The sequence below is a fragment of the Rattus norvegicus genome, chromosome 8, assembly GCF_036323735.1.
Source record: "Rattus norvegicus strain BN/NHsdMcwi chromosome 8, GRCr8, whole genome shotgun sequence".
NCBI classification, from domain to species: Eukaryota; Metazoa; Chordata; class Mammalia; order Rodentia; family Muridae; genus Rattus; species Rattus norvegicus.
In genome coordinates, this window is record NC_086026.1 from 116,201,630 (window position 1) to 116,221,241 (window position 19,612).

At 44.3% G+C, this 19,612-nt stretch overlaps 1 protein-coding gene across 6 annotated transcripts in view; it reads right to left on the bottom strand.

Moving 5' to 3' along the window:
- Positions 1-2,025: 2,025 nt before the first annotated feature.
- Positions 2,026-19,612, bottom strand: part of Rad54l2 (RAD54 like 2) — a 102,069-nt gene continuing 84,482 nt past the window's right edge. For all 6 annotated transcript variants that reach the window (NM_001134520.2, XM_039081788.2, XM_063265821.1 and 3 more), the window contains 8 exons: positions 17,753-17,852; positions 16,576-16,781; positions 16,026-16,198; positions 15,012-15,208; positions 13,228-13,427; positions 11,550-11,639; positions 9,459-9,551; positions 2,026-7,575 (listed from right to left, as the gene is read on the bottom strand). In NM_001134520.2, the coding sequence (NP_001127992.2) occupies positions 6,581-7,575; positions 9,459-9,551; positions 11,550-11,639; positions 13,228-13,427; positions 15,012-15,208; positions 16,026-16,198; positions 16,576-16,781; positions 17,753-17,852 (2,054 nt within the window). In that variant the 3' untranslated portion in view covers positions 2,026-6,580. The remainder of the gene's footprint in view (positions 7,576-9,458; positions 9,552-11,549; positions 11,640-13,227; positions 13,428-15,011; positions 15,209-16,025; positions 16,199-16,575; positions 16,782-17,752; positions 17,853-19,612) is intronic.

Consider the following 19,612-nt stretch of genomic DNA (forward strand, 5'->3'; position numbering starts at 1 on the left):
CCCCCACCTGATTGGGACAACTCCCACAACACACATTCCTGCGTCCGACAAAGAACTCCTGAAGGTGACCGAGCAACAACCAGTACCTTAAGGTATCCCCGCCGACTGGGAGGGAAGGGAAGAGCAGCGGTGACGGTGACGGCAGGCTCCAAGCACCGGGAGAGTCAGCCTGTTTGCTTGCCCCAGAAGCCCAGAAAGTCAGAGCTGGACCGCATGGTGTTTGTGCATTTTAATGTCGACCTCTTAGTAATTGTACCACTCTTACTCTCGCCACCTTCTCTCACTGGCTTCATGAAAGGTCTGAGTAAACAGGTGTTTATCAGGGAAAAAAAAAAAAGAGTCTGGCCACTAGTTCAGGTCTTACAGCTAAGCAAGCTCTGAACTTCTGGAGAGTGCAAATATAAGTGTCTCCACTCATCCACCCATCAGCTCTTTGGTGAGCATACAAGCTACCATTCCAGTATTTATTATTTCCTACTAAGATAAATCCAGGAGATGGAAACACTCCAGGAAACCCTTCTCTTCAAAGCTTCTACTTCAGTGCTGTGGCTGCTGGGAGTTTCTACTTGTTTAATACAAACTTGGTAGCTCTCAAGCTAAGTGTAAGCTCCTTCAATACAGGTTCAAGCTTGAGCTAGGATCTGATGACCTATAAATCTCAAAGCACTGCACTAAGGGCACCTCCCGAGACGTCCAGATTTATGGTGGAAATAAGGAAGGTAACTATACTTGTAAACTTCTGTTCATAAATTTTGATGCAAGACAGGCTGGGCCAAGGACTATCTCAGTACTTCTGACAAGGTTGTTATTTGGAAAGATGATCACTCCAAGAGCATGTAAGATGACTTTGGAAAAAGCCAGCAGCCACGGGGTAACATGTGATCTTGAACCTCATCTGCAAGACAAATGTCCCAATGCTCTAGACAGTCTGTCAAGGATAGGCAGCTGGCTATTCTTCAAAAGTCTTCAAGGTAGAGAGAGCAGGGAGGTTATTATAGCTGTTTTACCTCTGAACATCAAACGTGGTAATGATTGGCTGCTTCAGGCAGATGGCCTGTACACTAGATATGGTTCTTGAGACACAAGAAGGGCAAGGGTGTATGGCCCAGGTTCAGAGACAGCCTCTACCTTCAGAGCACGTTAATTCTCTCAGAAATTGATTAGTCTGTGTTAGGAAATCATTGTCAGAAGACACTCTTTCCTCGTCTTGTTCTCTCAGATCACTTCCTTTAGTCTGGGTGGGAACTCTAGAACTTGGTATCTTGGTAGAGTTGCAGGTATGCCTAAGGAGTTTCAGCACTGTATTGGAGGAGAGTCAGCCTGTCACTGGGAATCAGCTTCCAACACTGCCAGCTATCAGGTGGCCACTAGGGGGCAGTAGACTTCTTTGCAAGGCCCTTTGTACACACCTAACAGGTCGGAGACCTGCTCACCTTCCATTCCCAGACCTCTCTCAATAGCAAATACCCCTAGTGTAAGCCCAGACTTGCCCTTCCTCTTTCCCAGGAATCACCAACTGAGGTGCTTTAGTTCTGTGTAAATTGCCAGAGATTACGTCCCTGGGGCTGCTCCTCTTAAAATAAACTTACGGGGTTAGAAGAAACTGTCCACCCCCCCCCCCCATTCCAAACCCTGTTAGAACCCCGCTCCCCTAACCCCCAACTCAGCCCAATATCCCAGCAGTGTAAAACGCTGCCCACAACTCCCAGCCCCACTATGAATAACTAAAACTGGTTCGATCCACCCATCCAGCCTAGAAAGGGCTGCCCCACAGCTAAGGACTTAACCTGCTTCTACAACTCCAAGTCAGTTTCATTGTTCTACCAAGAGCCTGGAAATGTAGCAGTAGCAGCAAGGCACTCAACCCTCTCCTGGGGAGCAAAAGCAGGAAAAGCCCAAAGAGACCCTGCCAACAGAACCTGCTCAAAGCCTGTCCCATCCTACCTCGTGCGCTGTCCAAGTGCCATTATTCTTTTACGTTCATTACCAGCTCGCCCTCTGTCCAGAAAATTTCTAGACCAAACATTTTGAGTTTAAATTTTATTTTACAAAAAGAGAAATAAAGAAAACTGATAGGCAGTTATACTGACTTACAATTGTTCTGTTTGCTTTTTTTTTTAAAAAAGTGACATGAAACACAAGTAAAAATAAATACGTCATAGAAACAGCCAGTTGCCCAGTCCCTGGGGCAGAAGTGTCTGCCCTGCTGAGAGAGAGAGGAGGGAAGCCCATGATCACACCAGTAGCTGGATCAGCCAGCCACAGATGGTCCTCTAAGCCAGGCACAGGTCCTGGGCCTCAGGGGAATCCTGAGGAAAGAAGACAGAAAACTAAAGCCAGGTACCAGAGCCTTGGGGCAACCACATCTCCCTCCCTTTCCCCCAACTCCTCTGGCAGCAGTGTGGCCTTAGTGGTTATCTGTTGCAACCCCTTCAACCCACCTGGACCCTCTCTCTGATCCCTCTGAAGAGGGTACAAGGAAAAAAACCTGTCTTGGGCAGGCCTGAGGGAATCTTCTGGTGAGTCCCCAGCCTGCCCTGAGTTACACAACCAGATAAGTCATTTTACACCACAGTGCACATGAGCACACACATGCAAACACATATACACACTCATTCAAACACAGCTCGGCTGAGCTCTCTTCCAGGGAGGGTCCTGGGTCAGGTCACAGTATGAGGTCCCCTCTTGTCTGAATATCATCCTAGTAGTGGTAGCAGAGAGTGCCCAAACCTCCCTCAGCCCTCTACATTGTAGATTATGCAGCCTGCCTGGCTATCTCTCCCCAGCGCACTAGATGACTACAGCAAACAGACTTGTGGCAGGGGAAAGGCGCAGACATGGGTCCCTGAAAAGCCAAGAGGATGGACACTGCCTGCTTTTTAGTTCATCATCATAGGACTCAGGTATTCATAAAGGCCTAGAGCCAAGCTAGTGGCACAGAATAGACTTTGAGGGATTACAGCAATTTGAATACACAGGGGCAGCAGAGTCCGTGGAAAGGAAAGAATTGGAAGGTGAGCAATGGGCAGTTCAGTACTTTTTTGGTTGGCCTTTAAGGTGCTGATTTCCTGGGAACTAGTCAGCAGAGGAGTCAGAAAGTCATCCTTTAGGGGAGGGTGCTTCTCTCAGCAGCAATACTGGGGAAAGAGCAACCTAGCAGAATGCACAGAATGATGGCTCAGGAGACCTGGGCTTGTGGAAACCAAAGGGAAGTGGGAAGCAAAGGTCTGTGCAGGGACAAGGAATGTAATGCCCGGGAGCCTTCCCATGGATAAGGGCAGAGTGCAGGACAGCCGTGACACAGCTAAGCACACCCCAGCTCTCTGCAACATAAATATATGATCCACACATCAATTCCTACAAGAGTTCCAAAGGCCAGACAATATCTTTAAGCCAGGAACACAGATACTTAAGTAGCGTAGCTCAACAGGCGAGGACTTCAGATAAGCCATTAAGAAGGATCTGACCTAATCTGGTTCACTTACTTTCTTGAAGAGATACTCCATCCCTACCAGAGGGGGACACAGAGACAGACCTACAGGAACCAAGTATCTTAAGTGTCATCTGCATCATTTAGTAGTGTTACAGACAATAAGAACTTAGAATATACCAGAGCAACTGGACTTCTTGAGAGACCCTTAAAACATCCATGAAAGACAGAGAAAAAGCAGGTCCTGACCTTTGCCTTTTCCCCATTGTCTTACTGTATACATAGCCCAAAATGATCTTCCTGACTTAGCTTCTTGAAGGCTAGGATTATAAGCATAAGTTGGTATACCCACCCAGCACCTCATGTTTACAATCTAAGCACAGTAGATTTGTGAGGTTCCTGCTTCCCTTGTCACATGCTCATGCTTGGTGTGCATGCACATTTCCCCGCGAGTAACACATGAAAAGTAGGATATTTAGGTTTGTTGGAGGTTGGGGGGGTGGGTTGCCAAAGCCCATGGAGCTAATAAGCAATTCAGTCTCCTATGATCTCACCCCACCTTTATACACCAGAAACTGCATGTTCTCACAAAACCTTCTCCATCCAGGAGACCTGTCTAGAGTTATGGCTTCTACAAAGATGAAGTGAGTTCCAAGCTTGGAATGGCTGAGTATACAGCAGCCACGTGCTACCTCTCAAAATTCCCATTTACTTCCTAGCAGCTTAAAAACTGGTTTCAGTTCCCTACTGAAATTATTTCTACTAATTTCCCATTTGTGAACACAGAGACACCCCTTTTCCTGGTTAGCAGGGCACACACACAGAGACATACAACTCTGGGAGCTCAGTGTTCCAAGTCTGAGAGGCATCCATGTAAGCCAAGTTTTAAATGTGTTTTGCAAACTACAGAAATCTGGATTAGCTCACTCCCACTGCACCAGCCTGGACCTAAGAGCCCACTCCAATTAAATGCCTTGGCTATCAATTCTTGGACTACATATGACCGAGAAAGCACTGGTTGAAACTGCTATTTTTGAATTATTAAAAATAATTTGCATAGCTAAACTGTAGATCTAAGGCTTCTATGAGTAGAAGAGTTAAGTGTCTGACCGGGTGCACATGAAAACAGACAGAAAGCTCAAGTCCACTTTTGGTGTTACTGGACAGTACACACACCCCATCAACCATCTATCTCTTATCTCTGGGACAATCCCAGTGTCTACTTTTAAGCTCCCTTCTTTCCCCTAACAATGAGAAATTGCTAGTCAAGAGTCACAGGCAGTGGTTAAGATACTTCTTGGACTAGGAGGCAGATCTAGCAGTTGCCCACTCAGATTGGAGCCAAGGGAAGGTGGTAAACCCAGACAGGAGTTATTCATCATAAAGAACTGCATGGAAAAACTTGGGGGGCAGAGAGTTACAAGACACAGTACACACCAATAATAGAAAACAGCCAGTGTTTATGTTTAAGTACTAGACACCCCTGCCGTGGTATTTGGTACAAAAAAGGGAGACCAAAATGACTCATGTGTTCGTATTCTTTTAAAACAAAAGCCAGATATAAGACTCCTCAGAGGAAGGGCTTCCCTGTGATACTTGAGAGAAGATGGAGGGACCAGAAACCAGGCCTATACTGATCACCTGTTATGCTAGGGAGGCCAAGACAAGTTCCAACTCAAAAGCAGTAGTCTATTACCTCAACCCAGCAGCTACCTGTCCACAGTTTCACTTTTCAGCAGAGAACTGGCCTGTAAAATCATCAGAGGACACTAGTTCCAAATGTGGAGGTGACTTATTTCCCAGTAGCCAAGTCCATGATCCCAAGTTTCAATTTCTATGGAATGAGTCTCACCACCCCCAACTAGCCAGTCTCACGGCTCCCTGATTTCCCTGAGAGGCCATTTTCCCACAACATAGCTGTAACTTTTGGTTAATTCTAACTCTCTTTCCCTGGTCAATTAATTTACCATCTACCTGGGACCCTTTTTATTTGCTTATTTTTACCAGCAGCCAGGGGGTCTGGAATATTTTAGAATTTGCTTTACTATTAGCTATCTTCTTTATAACCCTTCCCCACAACCCTTTTCCCCAAATGACAATAATAAATAATTGCCCATAAGAATAAATTAACATGGAGCTCTCTAATGGGGAGGGAAAGAAGAGGAAAGGCCACCAGCACAGGCAGCCAAAGGGGCTTCCCTCTGTCCTAGTGAAGCACATCTTTTCCAGCCACAACACAACCTCACCCTCACTGCAGTGCACTTCGAGCCCATGTGGAAAGGGACATCTGCTCAGAGATGGCCACTGTGGAGAGAATAAGAAATTGGAGACACTCACTTTCTCATGATTTCCCCCAAGTTAAAAAACAAATGTGGGACTAGGGACTCAAGTTAGCCCGGCCTTCTCTTCACCTAGCCAGAATGAAACTGGCTTTCATGGCTCTTCTCCTGGACTCATTTTGATGTTCAACTTAGTAGCCATAAACCACCACACTCTGATCACACTTCAAAAAAAGATAAATTCATTTCTTTTTAGTTTACCTCTTAGTTTTTCCCCTCCCTCCCCTCCCACTTTCACCCTTGTTCTGCTACATACATGTTCTCTCTTGCGTGCATGGGTACACATACGTACTCACATGTACACGTACACACACACACACACACACACACACACACACACACACACACACACACGGGCCTGGCTCACTTCCTGCCAACCTCCTAAAGAGACGCTCTTCTGGTGGAATCCTAGTCTGCCTCCCATGCCCACCCTCATCTTCTTTACTCTTTCTTGGGAGAGATGTTCCCAAAGGCAGAATGGGTATGCGCTTCTGCACTTAGAGGGCATATAAGCAGACAGCATAGGAAAGGCAGGAAGGAAGAGGCAGGCTGCCATACACTCCATCCCTGTTTGCGGTCCCTGATTTCCCACTTTTTCAGCTCTGTGGAGTTTCTGGGGTCTTTTGTTTTTGTTTTCTTTTTCTTCTTCTGGTGAACAGCAATTGAGCCTACCATTATGGCCAACCACTCTCCTTTGTCTTTTCTTCTCTCCTGCCAAGTACCCTATTTTCAGAAAGACCAGGTTCATTGCCTTCCAGTTTGGTGGGCAACCTTCTAGGGGCCCCAAGTGAGGTGGGCAGGGGCTTCCTAGCTACTTCCCAGTGACCTCTATCACATCGTCATCTTTATCCTCATCATCATTGGAGCTGAACCCCACCTCAGCAACCTCATGCGAGTCAAATGGAGGCACCTGGGACCGGAGGAGGCCACCAGCTGGGTAGCCTGCATGTGGGGACATATAGCCTGGGTAAACAGACATGCCCCTCGAAAGGTTGCTGGGCAAGACAGGGGAAGGGAAAGGCGCAAACATCCTCGGCTCGGACAGGAGTGGCTGTGAGAATGGGAGTGAATAGCTGGGTAGTATCCCTGGCACAGAGGGGTTGAGCATGAAGGAGGGGTTGCTGGCAGTGACTGAGGTAGCCGTGGAAGAGGAACTGACAGGGCCTGCTGGCACCAGAGGGTCAGTAGTCACTGGAAACACCAGGCGGGCATCTGCCAGCAAATTGGACAGCTGGTAGTAGGAGGGATTACTGCCCATAAACAGGGAATTCTCCCCAGCCTGGGAGGTGAAGGGGGTGGTGAGGTTATGATTTAAGGAGACAGGTGGCATTGAAAACCCGCCAGAGACTGGATACCCGTGTTCATAGGGCTGCACGGGGGCTGGCAGATGGCCCTTCCTGGACCGTCGACGGACTGATTCCTGGGAGACAGATGGAGTGGCCAACTTTCGCTTATGGCCCCTTAAGTCCAGCACTGGATGCCTGCCACTACTGGGCTGACCAGTCACCAAGAGGGAACTATTGAGGCAATGACCCCCAAGGCATGGCTCAGTTCCAAGAGCTGTCCCAGGAATGGTGCTATTGTCCATAAGTTGGGCCGGGGGGCCAGGCAGGGCAGCACTGATGCTTGGGGAGTTCTGATGGGATTCCCGAGCAGCGGCCACATCTGCATACTGCTGGAGCTCACTGATGATTTCTGGGCTGTCAGGAGAGACGGGCCTGGCCAGCCCCTCAGGGTCAGGGGCTTTGGGTGATGAGGCACTGTGTCTGCCATTGCTCGTGGATGCAAGAGAAGGCCCCTGGGAACCTGCAGATAAAATACAGGTGACTGAAACAAGATTGGAAAGGGGAAAAGAAGCAACCAGGGAGCAACAATCCTGTTGAGTATAAATCTTATAGTGTGGTTATTTAAATCCAGTCAATGGCCCCACTCTTAAAGACAAAAATCTTTTGATTCCAGAAACAAGTTGTGAGGGTTTATTCTGACTGTCAACTTAACCAGGATCAAGAATAGCCTAGAAAGCAAATCCCTGGTCACACCTGTGACAGAGCTTGTAGACTAAGTTAACTGAGGTGGAAGCATCACTCCTAACTGTGGGCAGCACCCTTTCCTGGGATAAGGCATGAGACAGAATAAAAGGGAGAAAGAGAGCTGAGCTCTTGCATTTTACTGTTTCCTAACTGTGGACACAGGTGACCAGCTGCCACAAATTGCTGTTGTGACCTCCCAATGAACTTGAACATCCTGGTAAACTATCCACTAAAATCAACCTTTCTTCCCTTACGTTTCTTCTTGTGTATTTTGTCACAGCAACAATAAAACTAACACATAAGCCTACCCATGAAAGGACATGGGACAATTCTACAAAGTGAATCCTAGGAAATAATGGTCATGAAATAATGGGAAATTCTTATTTTTTTTTGAGGCCAGGTCTCATTATGTATATAGCTGGCTGGCCTGGAACTCACTATGCAGCCCAGACTGGCCTCAAACTCACAGAAATCTGCCTGTTTCTCCCTCTGTTTCCTGAATACTGGATTAAAAGTGTGCACCACTATGCCCAGATGGAAATTTTTTGTAAAGCTAACTAGTCAGATTTTTATCAAGGGATAAAAATATACAAATGAAGTTAAAATTTAGCCTATGCAAGTTAAGGAAAAACAAAATCTAGCTATTATAGACAATATGAGAAACTACGAAATCTGGGTAAAACTTGGATATTATACAAGATTATGGGATTATTATTAATTTTTCTTTTAGTATGATAATGAAGTTATAGCTAGAAGGTGAATGTCCTCACTCATAAGAGATAGATATTAAATATTTATGGATAAAATAGCATGGTATCTTCCACTTACAACTGATTCACATAAAAGAAAAGCAGGAAAAGACAGAAGATTAATGGGAAATTAAAAATCCTTTGGTCTAGGTGCAGGGAATACAGATATTCAATAGTTCTTTTCTTCCAACCCTCAAGTGAAGGCTAGAAATCTAGGGACAGTCTAGCTCTCCTATCTCAGTGGTGGGATAATATATAAAAACCACTTCTATGAGGACAACTTGTCAGGAATCCTTAACATTTTTCATTTGCAATGAATACCCTTGACCAAAAATCCTTCTGATTTTTCATATGCTTGCTTCTTGTTTTGTTTTGCTTCTCGAGGCAGGGTTTCTTTATATAGCTAAGGTTGGCTGAGAACTCAGTGATCCACTTCCTCTGCCTGCCAAGTGCTGGGATTAAAAGTGTGCACCAACACCACCCAGCTCAAATTCCTACTTCTAGGAGTATGTTTCCCACACACCCACATGCCAATCCTAATAGCCTAAATGTAATCGATAGTAAACTTTCACGGAAGCATATCTAGGACAAAGGATAAGAAATGGGGAGTGAAAAAAGGAATAAAGTATAGTATAATAGTATCTATTTTTAAAATGCAAAGAAAAAGCTGTATCTATTTAAAATGCACACAATATTATTTGTATGTATACAAACAATCCTATACCATGTACTTAGAATAACTTTACAATGACATAAAAGAAGAAAACCTCCGGGGAGGACCAATAGCTGACTTGGAGAAGGACAAAAACTTTACTTTTCATCACCTTATCCCTTTTTCATCTTCTAAATTATAAATCTTATATATCTTACTTATGCAAAAGTACATAATTATAAATATAGGCCACCACACCTGAGGCAGCCATCCGACCATCTTCAGGGGCCTTTGGTTTGCCAGTTGCCCGGACAGCAAAGATTCGTCCATCACTGGTACGGATGTATGTCCCTAAGAGACAACAAGAAAGACCGTCAGGAGACTGCATGGAATACAGCTTCCCATGAGAAACTCCAGGTACCTTGGGCTGGTAAAAGCCTATAAATTTACTCCACTTGGCAAACCTCCTACAATAAGGAGAGGGTAACTGAGGTCTGAATCCACAGTGACTCATCTATCCATGAACATCAACTGCTAACCTACCACATACCAGGCAGTTTTAATACTCGAATACTTAAAACAGAAAAGGGCCTGTCTTGTAGAGCTTAACCTCTAAAAAGGAATGCAGTACTCCAGAGAGTACCAAAGCAGTGAAGGAAGTAAGGAGGACCTGTGAAGCACACGCTCTATGCTCTCGGGCACTGTGGGCCTGGATCCTTTCCCTGGTCTGGAAAATGGACCCTGACTGCTTCAGTACCCTCTATTGCTTAGCTGGGAGAATTCAAGGCCTATCCTACCAGTTATCTACCAGTTCTTTTCCAGGAGATCTGATGCCCTCTTCTAGCACGAGGCACATATATGGTATGCAGACAGACATATATGCAGACAAATACCCACACATGCAAAATAAATTTTTAAAAAAATTAAAAAACCTTTTTATTCCATTTATTTATGTATTTATTGTGTGTGTGAGAACTTGTAGAAGTCATTCGCTGCTCCTGTCATGTGGGACCTGGGAGTGAGTCTTGGGTGGGTTAGCTCACTGGCCCAGTCAGCTCATTAGCTTCTCCTACGTTATCACTGTACTTCAAATAAAGTTATCTTGAAAGAGAAATGTAAATTTCATATAATTTCCATGTCACAAAATATTGTTCTGGATTTCCCCCTTGATTTTATTTTCTTTTCCACTAATTAAAAATATAAAATACTATATATTACATGCTAGCTTTCAGGTATAGTACTAGAAGCAGGTGAGGTGTGACACACATCACAGTTGGCTGATCCCTGCTCTGGGGAGAGCACAGTTAAAGGCTGGGCTCCACACTAAGGAGAATCAGGTAAGGCTGGGTAGAATCATTTGTGGCTCCGTGCAACTCTGTGCTGCTTTTCCTCTAAGTCTAAAGGTACTTGATCCAATGCAGGCTGGGGCAAAATCTCCCTAAACATAAAGTCTCGAGCAGCCTCATTCAGCAATGGAACTTAGTTACAGATTACTATGACGCTGGGTGTAGTTATGCAAAAACAAAAACAAAACAAAACAACCCTCTGCCCCAAAAAACCTACTATGGAAACAAGCTCAGTTGTTTGTATCCTGACACTATTTAACCTACGTTTTTCATTTCAATGGTCTCATCTTCCTCTGTAAGGATACCAGAAAGATACTGGGCTATTTATTTATTTACTGGGTTTTTTGTTTGTTTGTTTTTGTTTTGAGACAGAGTCTCGCTGTGTAACTCTGGCTGCCCTGGAACTTGGTACATAGCTCAAGCTGGTCTTGAACTCATAGAAATCCACCGGCCTCGGCCAGCCAAGGGCTGGGGCTATAGGCATGCACCATTGTATCTGGCATTGTATTGGGCTTTTAAAAATTACCACACTAGGGTTGGGGATTTAGCTCAGTGGTAGAGCGCTTGCCTAGCAAGCGCAAGGCCCTGGGTTCGGTCCCCAGCTCCGAAAAAAAAAAAATTACCACACTAAAAGTCCTGTTGTGCAACCCACTTACTAATTCATGACGAATTCTGCACTAATTCATGTACAGTATATAGTTCCAAGCTGGGGACTACCACCCTGGCTGGAGGAAATTGTGTGTAAATGACACAATGGCTTACAACCAACCCACAACTCTTCTCAGTTTTGGTCTCTTTATGCATAGTCCAAGGTTTCCCATAAAGCAAAACATACAGAAACATGAGACCGCAAATCCCTCTAAGTCCAATGTTAGCTCAGAAATATGTTTCTCCCAACTGCAAAGCTCTTCTGGGCTAATTCCTATCCATTCCCTCTCTCACTTAAGCCCTGGGTATCTAGTCTGATCCTTAGCTTAGCGCTCCCGCCCTCTGCCAGGCTCACCTTTCGTCCCCCGGATGATGTGGATGCTCTCACCAGCACTGATCCTTGCCTGAACATCTGTCGAGCTGTTGAGTCCAGGAATAACAATATCTGGTGAAAAACAGACCATGCGTTTAGATGACATGGAGCTTGACTGGAGAAAAGAAGGAAACTTAGTTTCACGTCCACCCCAGGTCCTATCTATCCCAAAGCCTCTCTTTAGAGCTGGAATCAGAGACAGCAAAACAAACAAGCAGAAACTGTCACAACTGTCTCATCAAAGAACACCATTAACACCAAAGTTGCTTACAAATCAGGCCATCTTCCTCATCAATTTCCTTGGCTTTAATTTAAAAACTCACAGGGTTTTTAGTTAAAAAAAAAAATAAAATAAATCAGTCCCAATGGTTGTTTCTATTTTTTTCACTCTGAACTTTTTGTATAAATTTGTTCCATATCATTTTAGGCAACAAAAGTGGTCTAATCTTCCTTGCTGGCACAGCCCCATAACTCCTAAAAGTACAAGTATTTTTAAGATTCAGTTGAAAAATAAGATTATCAGGGATTTTGCTTAGTTATTTCAAAATTGTTAATAAATGTCATATATTGCTTTCATTCCCAGAAAAATAAATTAAGAGGTTTTCATCAAAATGTATATAGCAGGGATATTTCTAAACAGGAAAACGAAAGGTAAAATCTTGAAATGTTTCCTCCCCAGTCACTCTGAGACTCAGAACTAACGTCAGGGCTTGGCTGAAATGCCCAACTTCCCATTGCCCCCTGGCCTACCATACTCGATCTACAACAACTGACACAGAAAAAGCAAATGACAGTCCAGGTCTCCTAACCCTGTAGGCTGGCCCTTTAATGCCCAGCTGACATTTTATACCCTGCAAACAGTTAGGCAGAGCTCAGCACATTCACATCTCTGAAAATCTTCAAAGTGCACACCCATATTTCAGCAACAGTTCCAGAATTCCTGTGGTATTCATAGAATTCCACTCACAACCATTCTAAAACAATAAAATAACAAAATCCCAAGCCAAATATTAAGATATTTTACCAGGCATTGGCGCATGGCTCTAATCCTAGCACTCAGGTGGCAGGCAGATCTCTGAGTTCAAGGCCAACCTGGTCTACAGAATGTAAATTCACTAGAATGTAAATTCTTAAGATCTGGGAATCTTCATTTTTATCAATAGTGCCAAATATGGGAAGGTGTTCACAAAAGGTGTTTAATGAACACTTACTGAACAAATACAATTAGGTTACAAAAGACAACACTGGGTCAGTGAGGTGTCTTAGTGAATAAAGGTGCTTTATTGTCAAACCTGCATCCTGAGTTTGACCCCAGGGCCTACATGAGCACTGACACACACATGAACATAAAATAAATGGTTAAGAACACCTGCTGCTATTGCAAAGGCCCAGATTCGGTTCCGAGCACCCATTTGGCAGCTTAAAACCACTTGTAACCTTGGTTCCAGGGGATTCAATATATACTCTTCTGAGGCACCAGGTACACATGTGGTGCACTTACATGCATGCAAGCAGAACACCCATACACGTAAATAAATCCTTTAAAAAAGGAGAAGAAGGTGTGTGTGTGTGTGTGTGTGTGTGTGTGTGCGCGCGCGCGCGCGCGCGCGTGCGTGTAAGGTAGGTAGGTAGGTAGGTAGGTAGGTAGGTAGGTAGGTACCTGTCGTGGTGACCACTTTCTGCACAAGGACTCCTGCCCGCTGCAAGTAGTTGATGGGGAAGTTCATGGATGGATTTGTGTTAGAGGCAGAGCTTACACTGCCACCGAGTGGGACATGCCGGGGCATCATGGGGATGGGGGTGGACTGTACAGGACGAACGCTGGCCACAGGCTTATCATCACCCTTCAGTGTTGGCTGCCTGCAAGAAAAAGACAAGCACATTTGCAGTTGGGCAGAACAGCCACTGACCTAGGAGAGATTGTCATGCCCTGTCCCTCAGCTGTCATTGAAAGAAGCATTGGAAGACACGCAGAAGACAGACAATTCCAAAGGAGACCGGATGCACGACTGAACAGCGGAGAAGCAGTCAGATGTTAGTGGGGCAATGCCTCCATGTGCTTTGCTGGAACCTGGACCACCTACAGCAGGACCTAGATCTAAAAGGAAGATGTTACAAAAATGTAAAAGTAAGGGCAAGTTCTTGATACCATTTAAGTTGAAATCTGAAGGGGAAAATTTACCTGACTCATCCAGGTGACCATCAGGGACATCTAGCCTAACTACTCACTCTGAATCTCTTACACAAATACTCAAACCACACTAGGTTATACATTTGTCCTTCTCTTTTCCAAATTACGTTTCACGATGCTCCTTCTGGCTCTTGTTTGGGTCATTCTCCATCCTGTCCCTTTAGTTATGACCACCACACAAAAGCAGCAACAGCCAAAGCCTTTGCACAAAACCAGGATATTGCCACCCACCCACCCACCCATCCATCCATCCATCCATCCATCCATCCATCCATCCATCCATCCATCCACCATGTTCTCTCTCCACCTGCATATATGTCTGTCTGTCTGTCCTTCCACCAATCCCGTGTGTGTGTGTGTGTGTGTGTGTGTGTGTGTGTGTGTGTGTGTAAGTGTCTTCCTCCCCTCACCACACTTAGGTATTCCTGGTGGCCTCAAGCTCACCAAGGATAGCCTTAAATTCTCCTCCTCTTGAGTGCTGGGGTCACAGGTGTGCGCTACCACATTTACTCTTTTGATTGATTTCTGAAGACACTCCCTTTTCCTGAGCTTTAAAAATTTATTATATTTGTTGGTATTTCTTACCTCATGACATTTTGACCATCCAGTACACTTTCTAAAGAGTGTTCCTACACTTGATTTGGAATGGCTTCATTGATTATTTGTACTTAAATGCACTCTGCCAGGCTATGGGTGAGTGCTTTATGCATAATAAATGTTTAATAAAAAATGAATGAAAAATTATCATTGTGCATGTGTGTACTTGATGTGTTTATGTGGGTACATACTTGCCAAGGTATGTGTGTGGAAGTTAGAGGTTTACAGCTTTATGTAGAGTTAATTTTCTCCTCCCGCTTACACGTAGGTTCCAAGAATCGAACTCAAATCCTCAGGCTTGCACACAGGGTACACTATCTGCTGAACATCTCACCCTACCTGTCAGTAAGCTTTGTGAGGAAGAAACCCTCTTCATGTACACATTCCCATGTGACTCAAAGCTGACTCATAAGAATACCGTCTTAGACCATTTTCCCAGAAGGCTCTTCTGAGAGGCAAAATCAGCAGCTCATTTCTCAAGGCCAGAGCCGTTCAGAGCACTAGGGCAGCTGAACTGCGCTTACACCTGACCCTAGAGCAGGACCTTCTTTCTATAGCGGCCAAGGAACAGGCTGTAGATTCTCTCTTTGACTGAAATAGGAACTGAGTGACAGGATTTGGTGCAAAGCAGCCAGACTCTTCTTTCAGCAACTCACCAGTTCCTCTGACTGAAGGCAGGGATGCTGGTCAGGCTCTGGTCGCTGGCAGGATAATACTGCGCATACGATGGGCGGGTGTAGGGTACTGATGTGCGTTTGTCCTCCTCATAGCTTTTCTTTGCTGCTTTCTTCTCAGCTTTGGTCAGCTTGTGATCTTTTCGGTTGAGGAGCAGTGACTCGTGCTCAAAAGGCTCCTGAAAACACAGGGGATCTGTGTTTAATTACCAGTCTTTGTGCAACAACAATTGACGTACAGTGAGCCTTATTTTAAAACCAAGAAGAGGTTGGTTGTCTCCAAAATTGGCAAAAACCCTGCTTATAAGCAAACAAGCATATTCTGTCAATAGTGTAAGTTCATGGGCTGGTGAGATATATCCTAGTGACATGAATTCAATTCCCAGAATGCATATACAGGAAGAAAGAGAGAATCAACTTTACAAAGTTGTTCTCTGACTTCCACATCCATGCCATGGTGAATGCACGAATTCACATATATATAAACACATACACACACTTTCAAAAATTGAAAAGGGGCTGGAAAGATGGCTGTGGTTAAGAGCACAGATTACTCTTGTAATGAACTCAAATTAAGTTCCCAGCACCCATATTGGATAGCTCACAACTGTCTGAAACTCCACCTCCAGGGGGATCTGACACCTCTGGGTTTCACAGGTACCTGGCATTCATATGCGTGTACACACACACACACACACACACACACACACACACACACACACACACCCCTTACCAAAAGAATAGAGTTCAGAGAATTAAACTGCATTCAGAACCTTGCCCCTCCTCCTGTTAGGGAGATCCATAATGGTCAGATTATTGTACATGGCTGACTAAACTCAACATTTCAATGACTGGAGGTGCTGGGATCAGCAAAAGAATCACTTCTGTCCCAGTTGTGTGTATTAAATACCACTTCAGAAGGAAGCAGGTTTACCATACAAGCTTTCACCGACTGAGTCTGCCATGCCAAGGACTTCACACGTATGAGATGCTTACCTTGGTGATGAGGTGAGGATACTTCAGGCAGGCAAGTTGCAAGACTGACTCCTTGATCCCCTTTATATCCAAAGATGTTTGGGGAGCTGGCTCCTTCTCAACAAAATGCAGCAGGTTTTCCACTTCCTTCCGGGTGAAGTTCAGCATTGGATTTAGATCATCCACGACCCGATCTAGAAGGCAAGAGATAAGAACAAGTCAGCACTCATGAAAAAGCCTGAAAACACAATGACAAAGGTCAGCGGAGAAAGGGGCTTAACTGACAGTATGGAAATCTTCCACATACAAAGTCAAAGGACAGACAGAAGATCCTGGAAAATGGAAACATCACAGAAAACTACCAGCTCTGATTCCTAAGCCTACATTCCACAATTTGAGGTCCATCTCCTTAATGACTTGAATTAGAATGATATGGGAAGAACTTCTGGCATTCCGTGATTCAAAGCCTATCTGTGTGCCCATGCCCTGCTCTTCCCCTCATACCCTTGATCCCTTATAGGACAGAGGTTGGTACAGAAGTATATCTGGACTAACTTGGAAAATGGCCCACCTGACATGCCCTGCTTGGAAATCTGCCGGTCATAGATCTTCTTTTCAAGAGTATAATCAGCCACGAGTCGATAGATGTAACAGGGCTTTTTCTGGCCATAACGGTATACCCGACATACTGCCTGGGCATCATGGCAAGGGTTCCAGGAAGCATCAAATACCACCACTCGATTGGCACCAATCAGATTCACACCCAAGCATCCGGCCCTTGAAAACATAAGCCAACAACCACGTGTCCCTTACTCCTAAAGATGTTTTTATTTTCTTTTTTGTAAGCTTTGCCCTCTCTGACTCCTACCCCAGTATCACTCCTTGTCTCAAGCACAATAAACCCATGAATTTTGACGTCCTGATACTGTTTGTTCCTCAAGCAGTGAGAAGTATGTTCTCTGATGTCCAATTGGACAGTATCTATAGTTCTTCATCTCTCTGTAAAAGGTAAAGCCCCACAAAAGGTAAAGAAGCTCCAGAGTGCTGTGCCTTAATGAGTGAAATGTCTGTAGTAAACTGTGTGCAGTATTTTACTTTAATACCTAAGAGGGATGTAAGGCTCATATATACTAGGAGTAGTAACCCAATATATGGGTGGTAAGGGCGGGAAGAACAGGAGGGGCTAACCACCAGCACGAGCTACATCAGAACCTATTTGAAACAAACAAATTAAAGAATAACCCCTATGCTGTCGAACACTTTCTTACTAGAAAGCTACAGAGCCTTCAAGATACTTGTCATGAGACAGAAAACATCAGCCTTTTATCCTTACACTACAGTTTACATTTTAATTTTTTTTTTTTTTGGTCTGTTGTTTTGTTTTGTTTGTTTTGAGGCAGGACTTAACTGATTGAGCTCAGGCAGGCCTTAAACTCAAAATTCTCCTGCCTCCTGATTGCTAAAACTGAGTACTTCCTTTTAAAGCATTCTTATGTACGCCGATCACATTATCTAGTGTGATAAAGCACTCCTTGCCATACAGCTCTCCTGGGAGAATATCTAATTATGACAATTACTAATGAAGGTCTCAAAGAACTTTATAACACTGTGGTGACTACCTTCATAACAACTTCTCCTGGGGTTCCCTTTCTGACCTCAAAAACTAAATTACAAAGCTGAGTAGATCTCATCTCAGATTAAGATAAGCTTTGTGGTGCCTGCCCAGATGGCAAATTGCATGAACTCACCTTGTAGAGAGAAGGAACAGCCAGGTGGTGAGGTTGCTGGGATCATTGAACTGATTAATGAGCCGCTCCCTCTCAAAGGCAGGGGTGCTACCGTCTAGCCCTAGGAAGAAAGAGAAAAACAAAAAATAATAGATGAGGGCAGAGAAACTCAGCAAAGTCACCAGGCAAATGTTTGCATTTTCAAAAAACTTTAAAAAGAATTTTAATTGTATACATGTGAGGGAGTGTAGGTGTATACATGTGAGCGTAGGTGCCTGCAGAGGTCACAGATATCAGATCCCCTCGAAGCTGGAGCTGTGTTTGTGACCTGCTAAACATGGAGTAGGATCTGAATTCTGATGTGCTCCAAGAGCAGTTTGAGCTCTTAGCCACTGAACCATCTTTCCAACCCTACAAATGTGTTTTGAAAATGCCATGGGTCTATGGTCTATGTTCTGGACATCAGCACTGTGAAACTACTCACAGTAATTCTCACATGTAACACAATACTATAAAATACAGCTTGGCAGTGGTGGGGCACACCTTTAATGCCAGCACTCGGGAGGCAGAGGCAGGCAGATCTCTGCATTTAAGGTCAGCTTGGTCTATACAGAGAAACCCCATCTTCAACAGCAACCACCTTATTAAGGCTAAGGTTTCTAGACTTAAGAGTGCATTCGAGGGGCTGGGGATTTAGCTCAGTGGTAGAGCGCTTATCTAGGAAGCGCAAGGCCCTGGGTTCGGTCCCCAGCTCCAAAAAAAAAGAACCAAAAAAAAAAAAAAAAAAAAGAGTGCATTCGACTCAGCTATGGAACTTAGAAAATATTGACTCAGGATACCACTCAGTATCATACCCCAAACAACCAAACAACCAAACAACCAGAAAGGTCAGGTTTGGTGATACACAACTCTAATCCCAGCACTGGGGAGGCAGAAGCAAAATGGTCCTTAACAAGAGTTCAAGGCCAACCTAGTCTACACTTTGAGGACCAGGCCAACCATGGCTACATAGTCAGATCCTGTCTCAAAACAAAACAAAAATACTTGAAGCAGTGTCATTCATTAAGAAAAAGACGAAACTTCTTTTTGGAAGTGGAAGAAACAACCACCTTTAATTATGAAGCAACTTAAGTGAGGGGAGAGACACCAACTGTCAGGTGGAGTAAAGGACAAATCAATGAGATCCTAGGGGCGGGGGTGGCAGAGCTGACTTACGACTGTTACAGGAAGCCCAGGTGAGCTGCCTGGTGTACTGTTCTCAGTGAGGATCCCAGCCCATTCCAACTGAGTTTGCAATACTGAAACACAGCTCACTGCTGTCCCATTGGACAATCCTTTAGGAAATACAAGCTCTGACCCTTCATTTCTGCACATCACTTCTCTAGGCCAGTAGTTCTCAAAGGGTAATTACTCTACCCTCATACATCCAGGGAAGTCTGGCAATGACTAGAGTATTTTTAGTTCTCAAAATTGAAGGTGCTACTAGTGACATCAAGTTGGGGAAAAAAGCCCACAAATATTACTGAATATCCTACAATAGTCTGGCCCAAATGTTATCATGGTATTTCTGAAATTTTATTTTTTATTATCACTTAGTTAAGGAATCCTTTTAGATACCTTTTCTCAATCACACCATGCCTTCCACAAATATAAATATTATGATATAATGTAGACATGGTTATGTCATACACTTATAAATATACATGTGAAAAAATAATTTCCTCCCACTACACTCACAAACTTTTCATCTTTGGGGTATTTAGCTCCCTCGTAGAGAAAGTACGACCCAGGTTTACATTCACTCTGACCCTGATGGTCATTAGGCCCCAGTGGTTCTAAACTTTCTAATTCTTCTCATCTTTTCCAGAGGCTCCTTCAGCT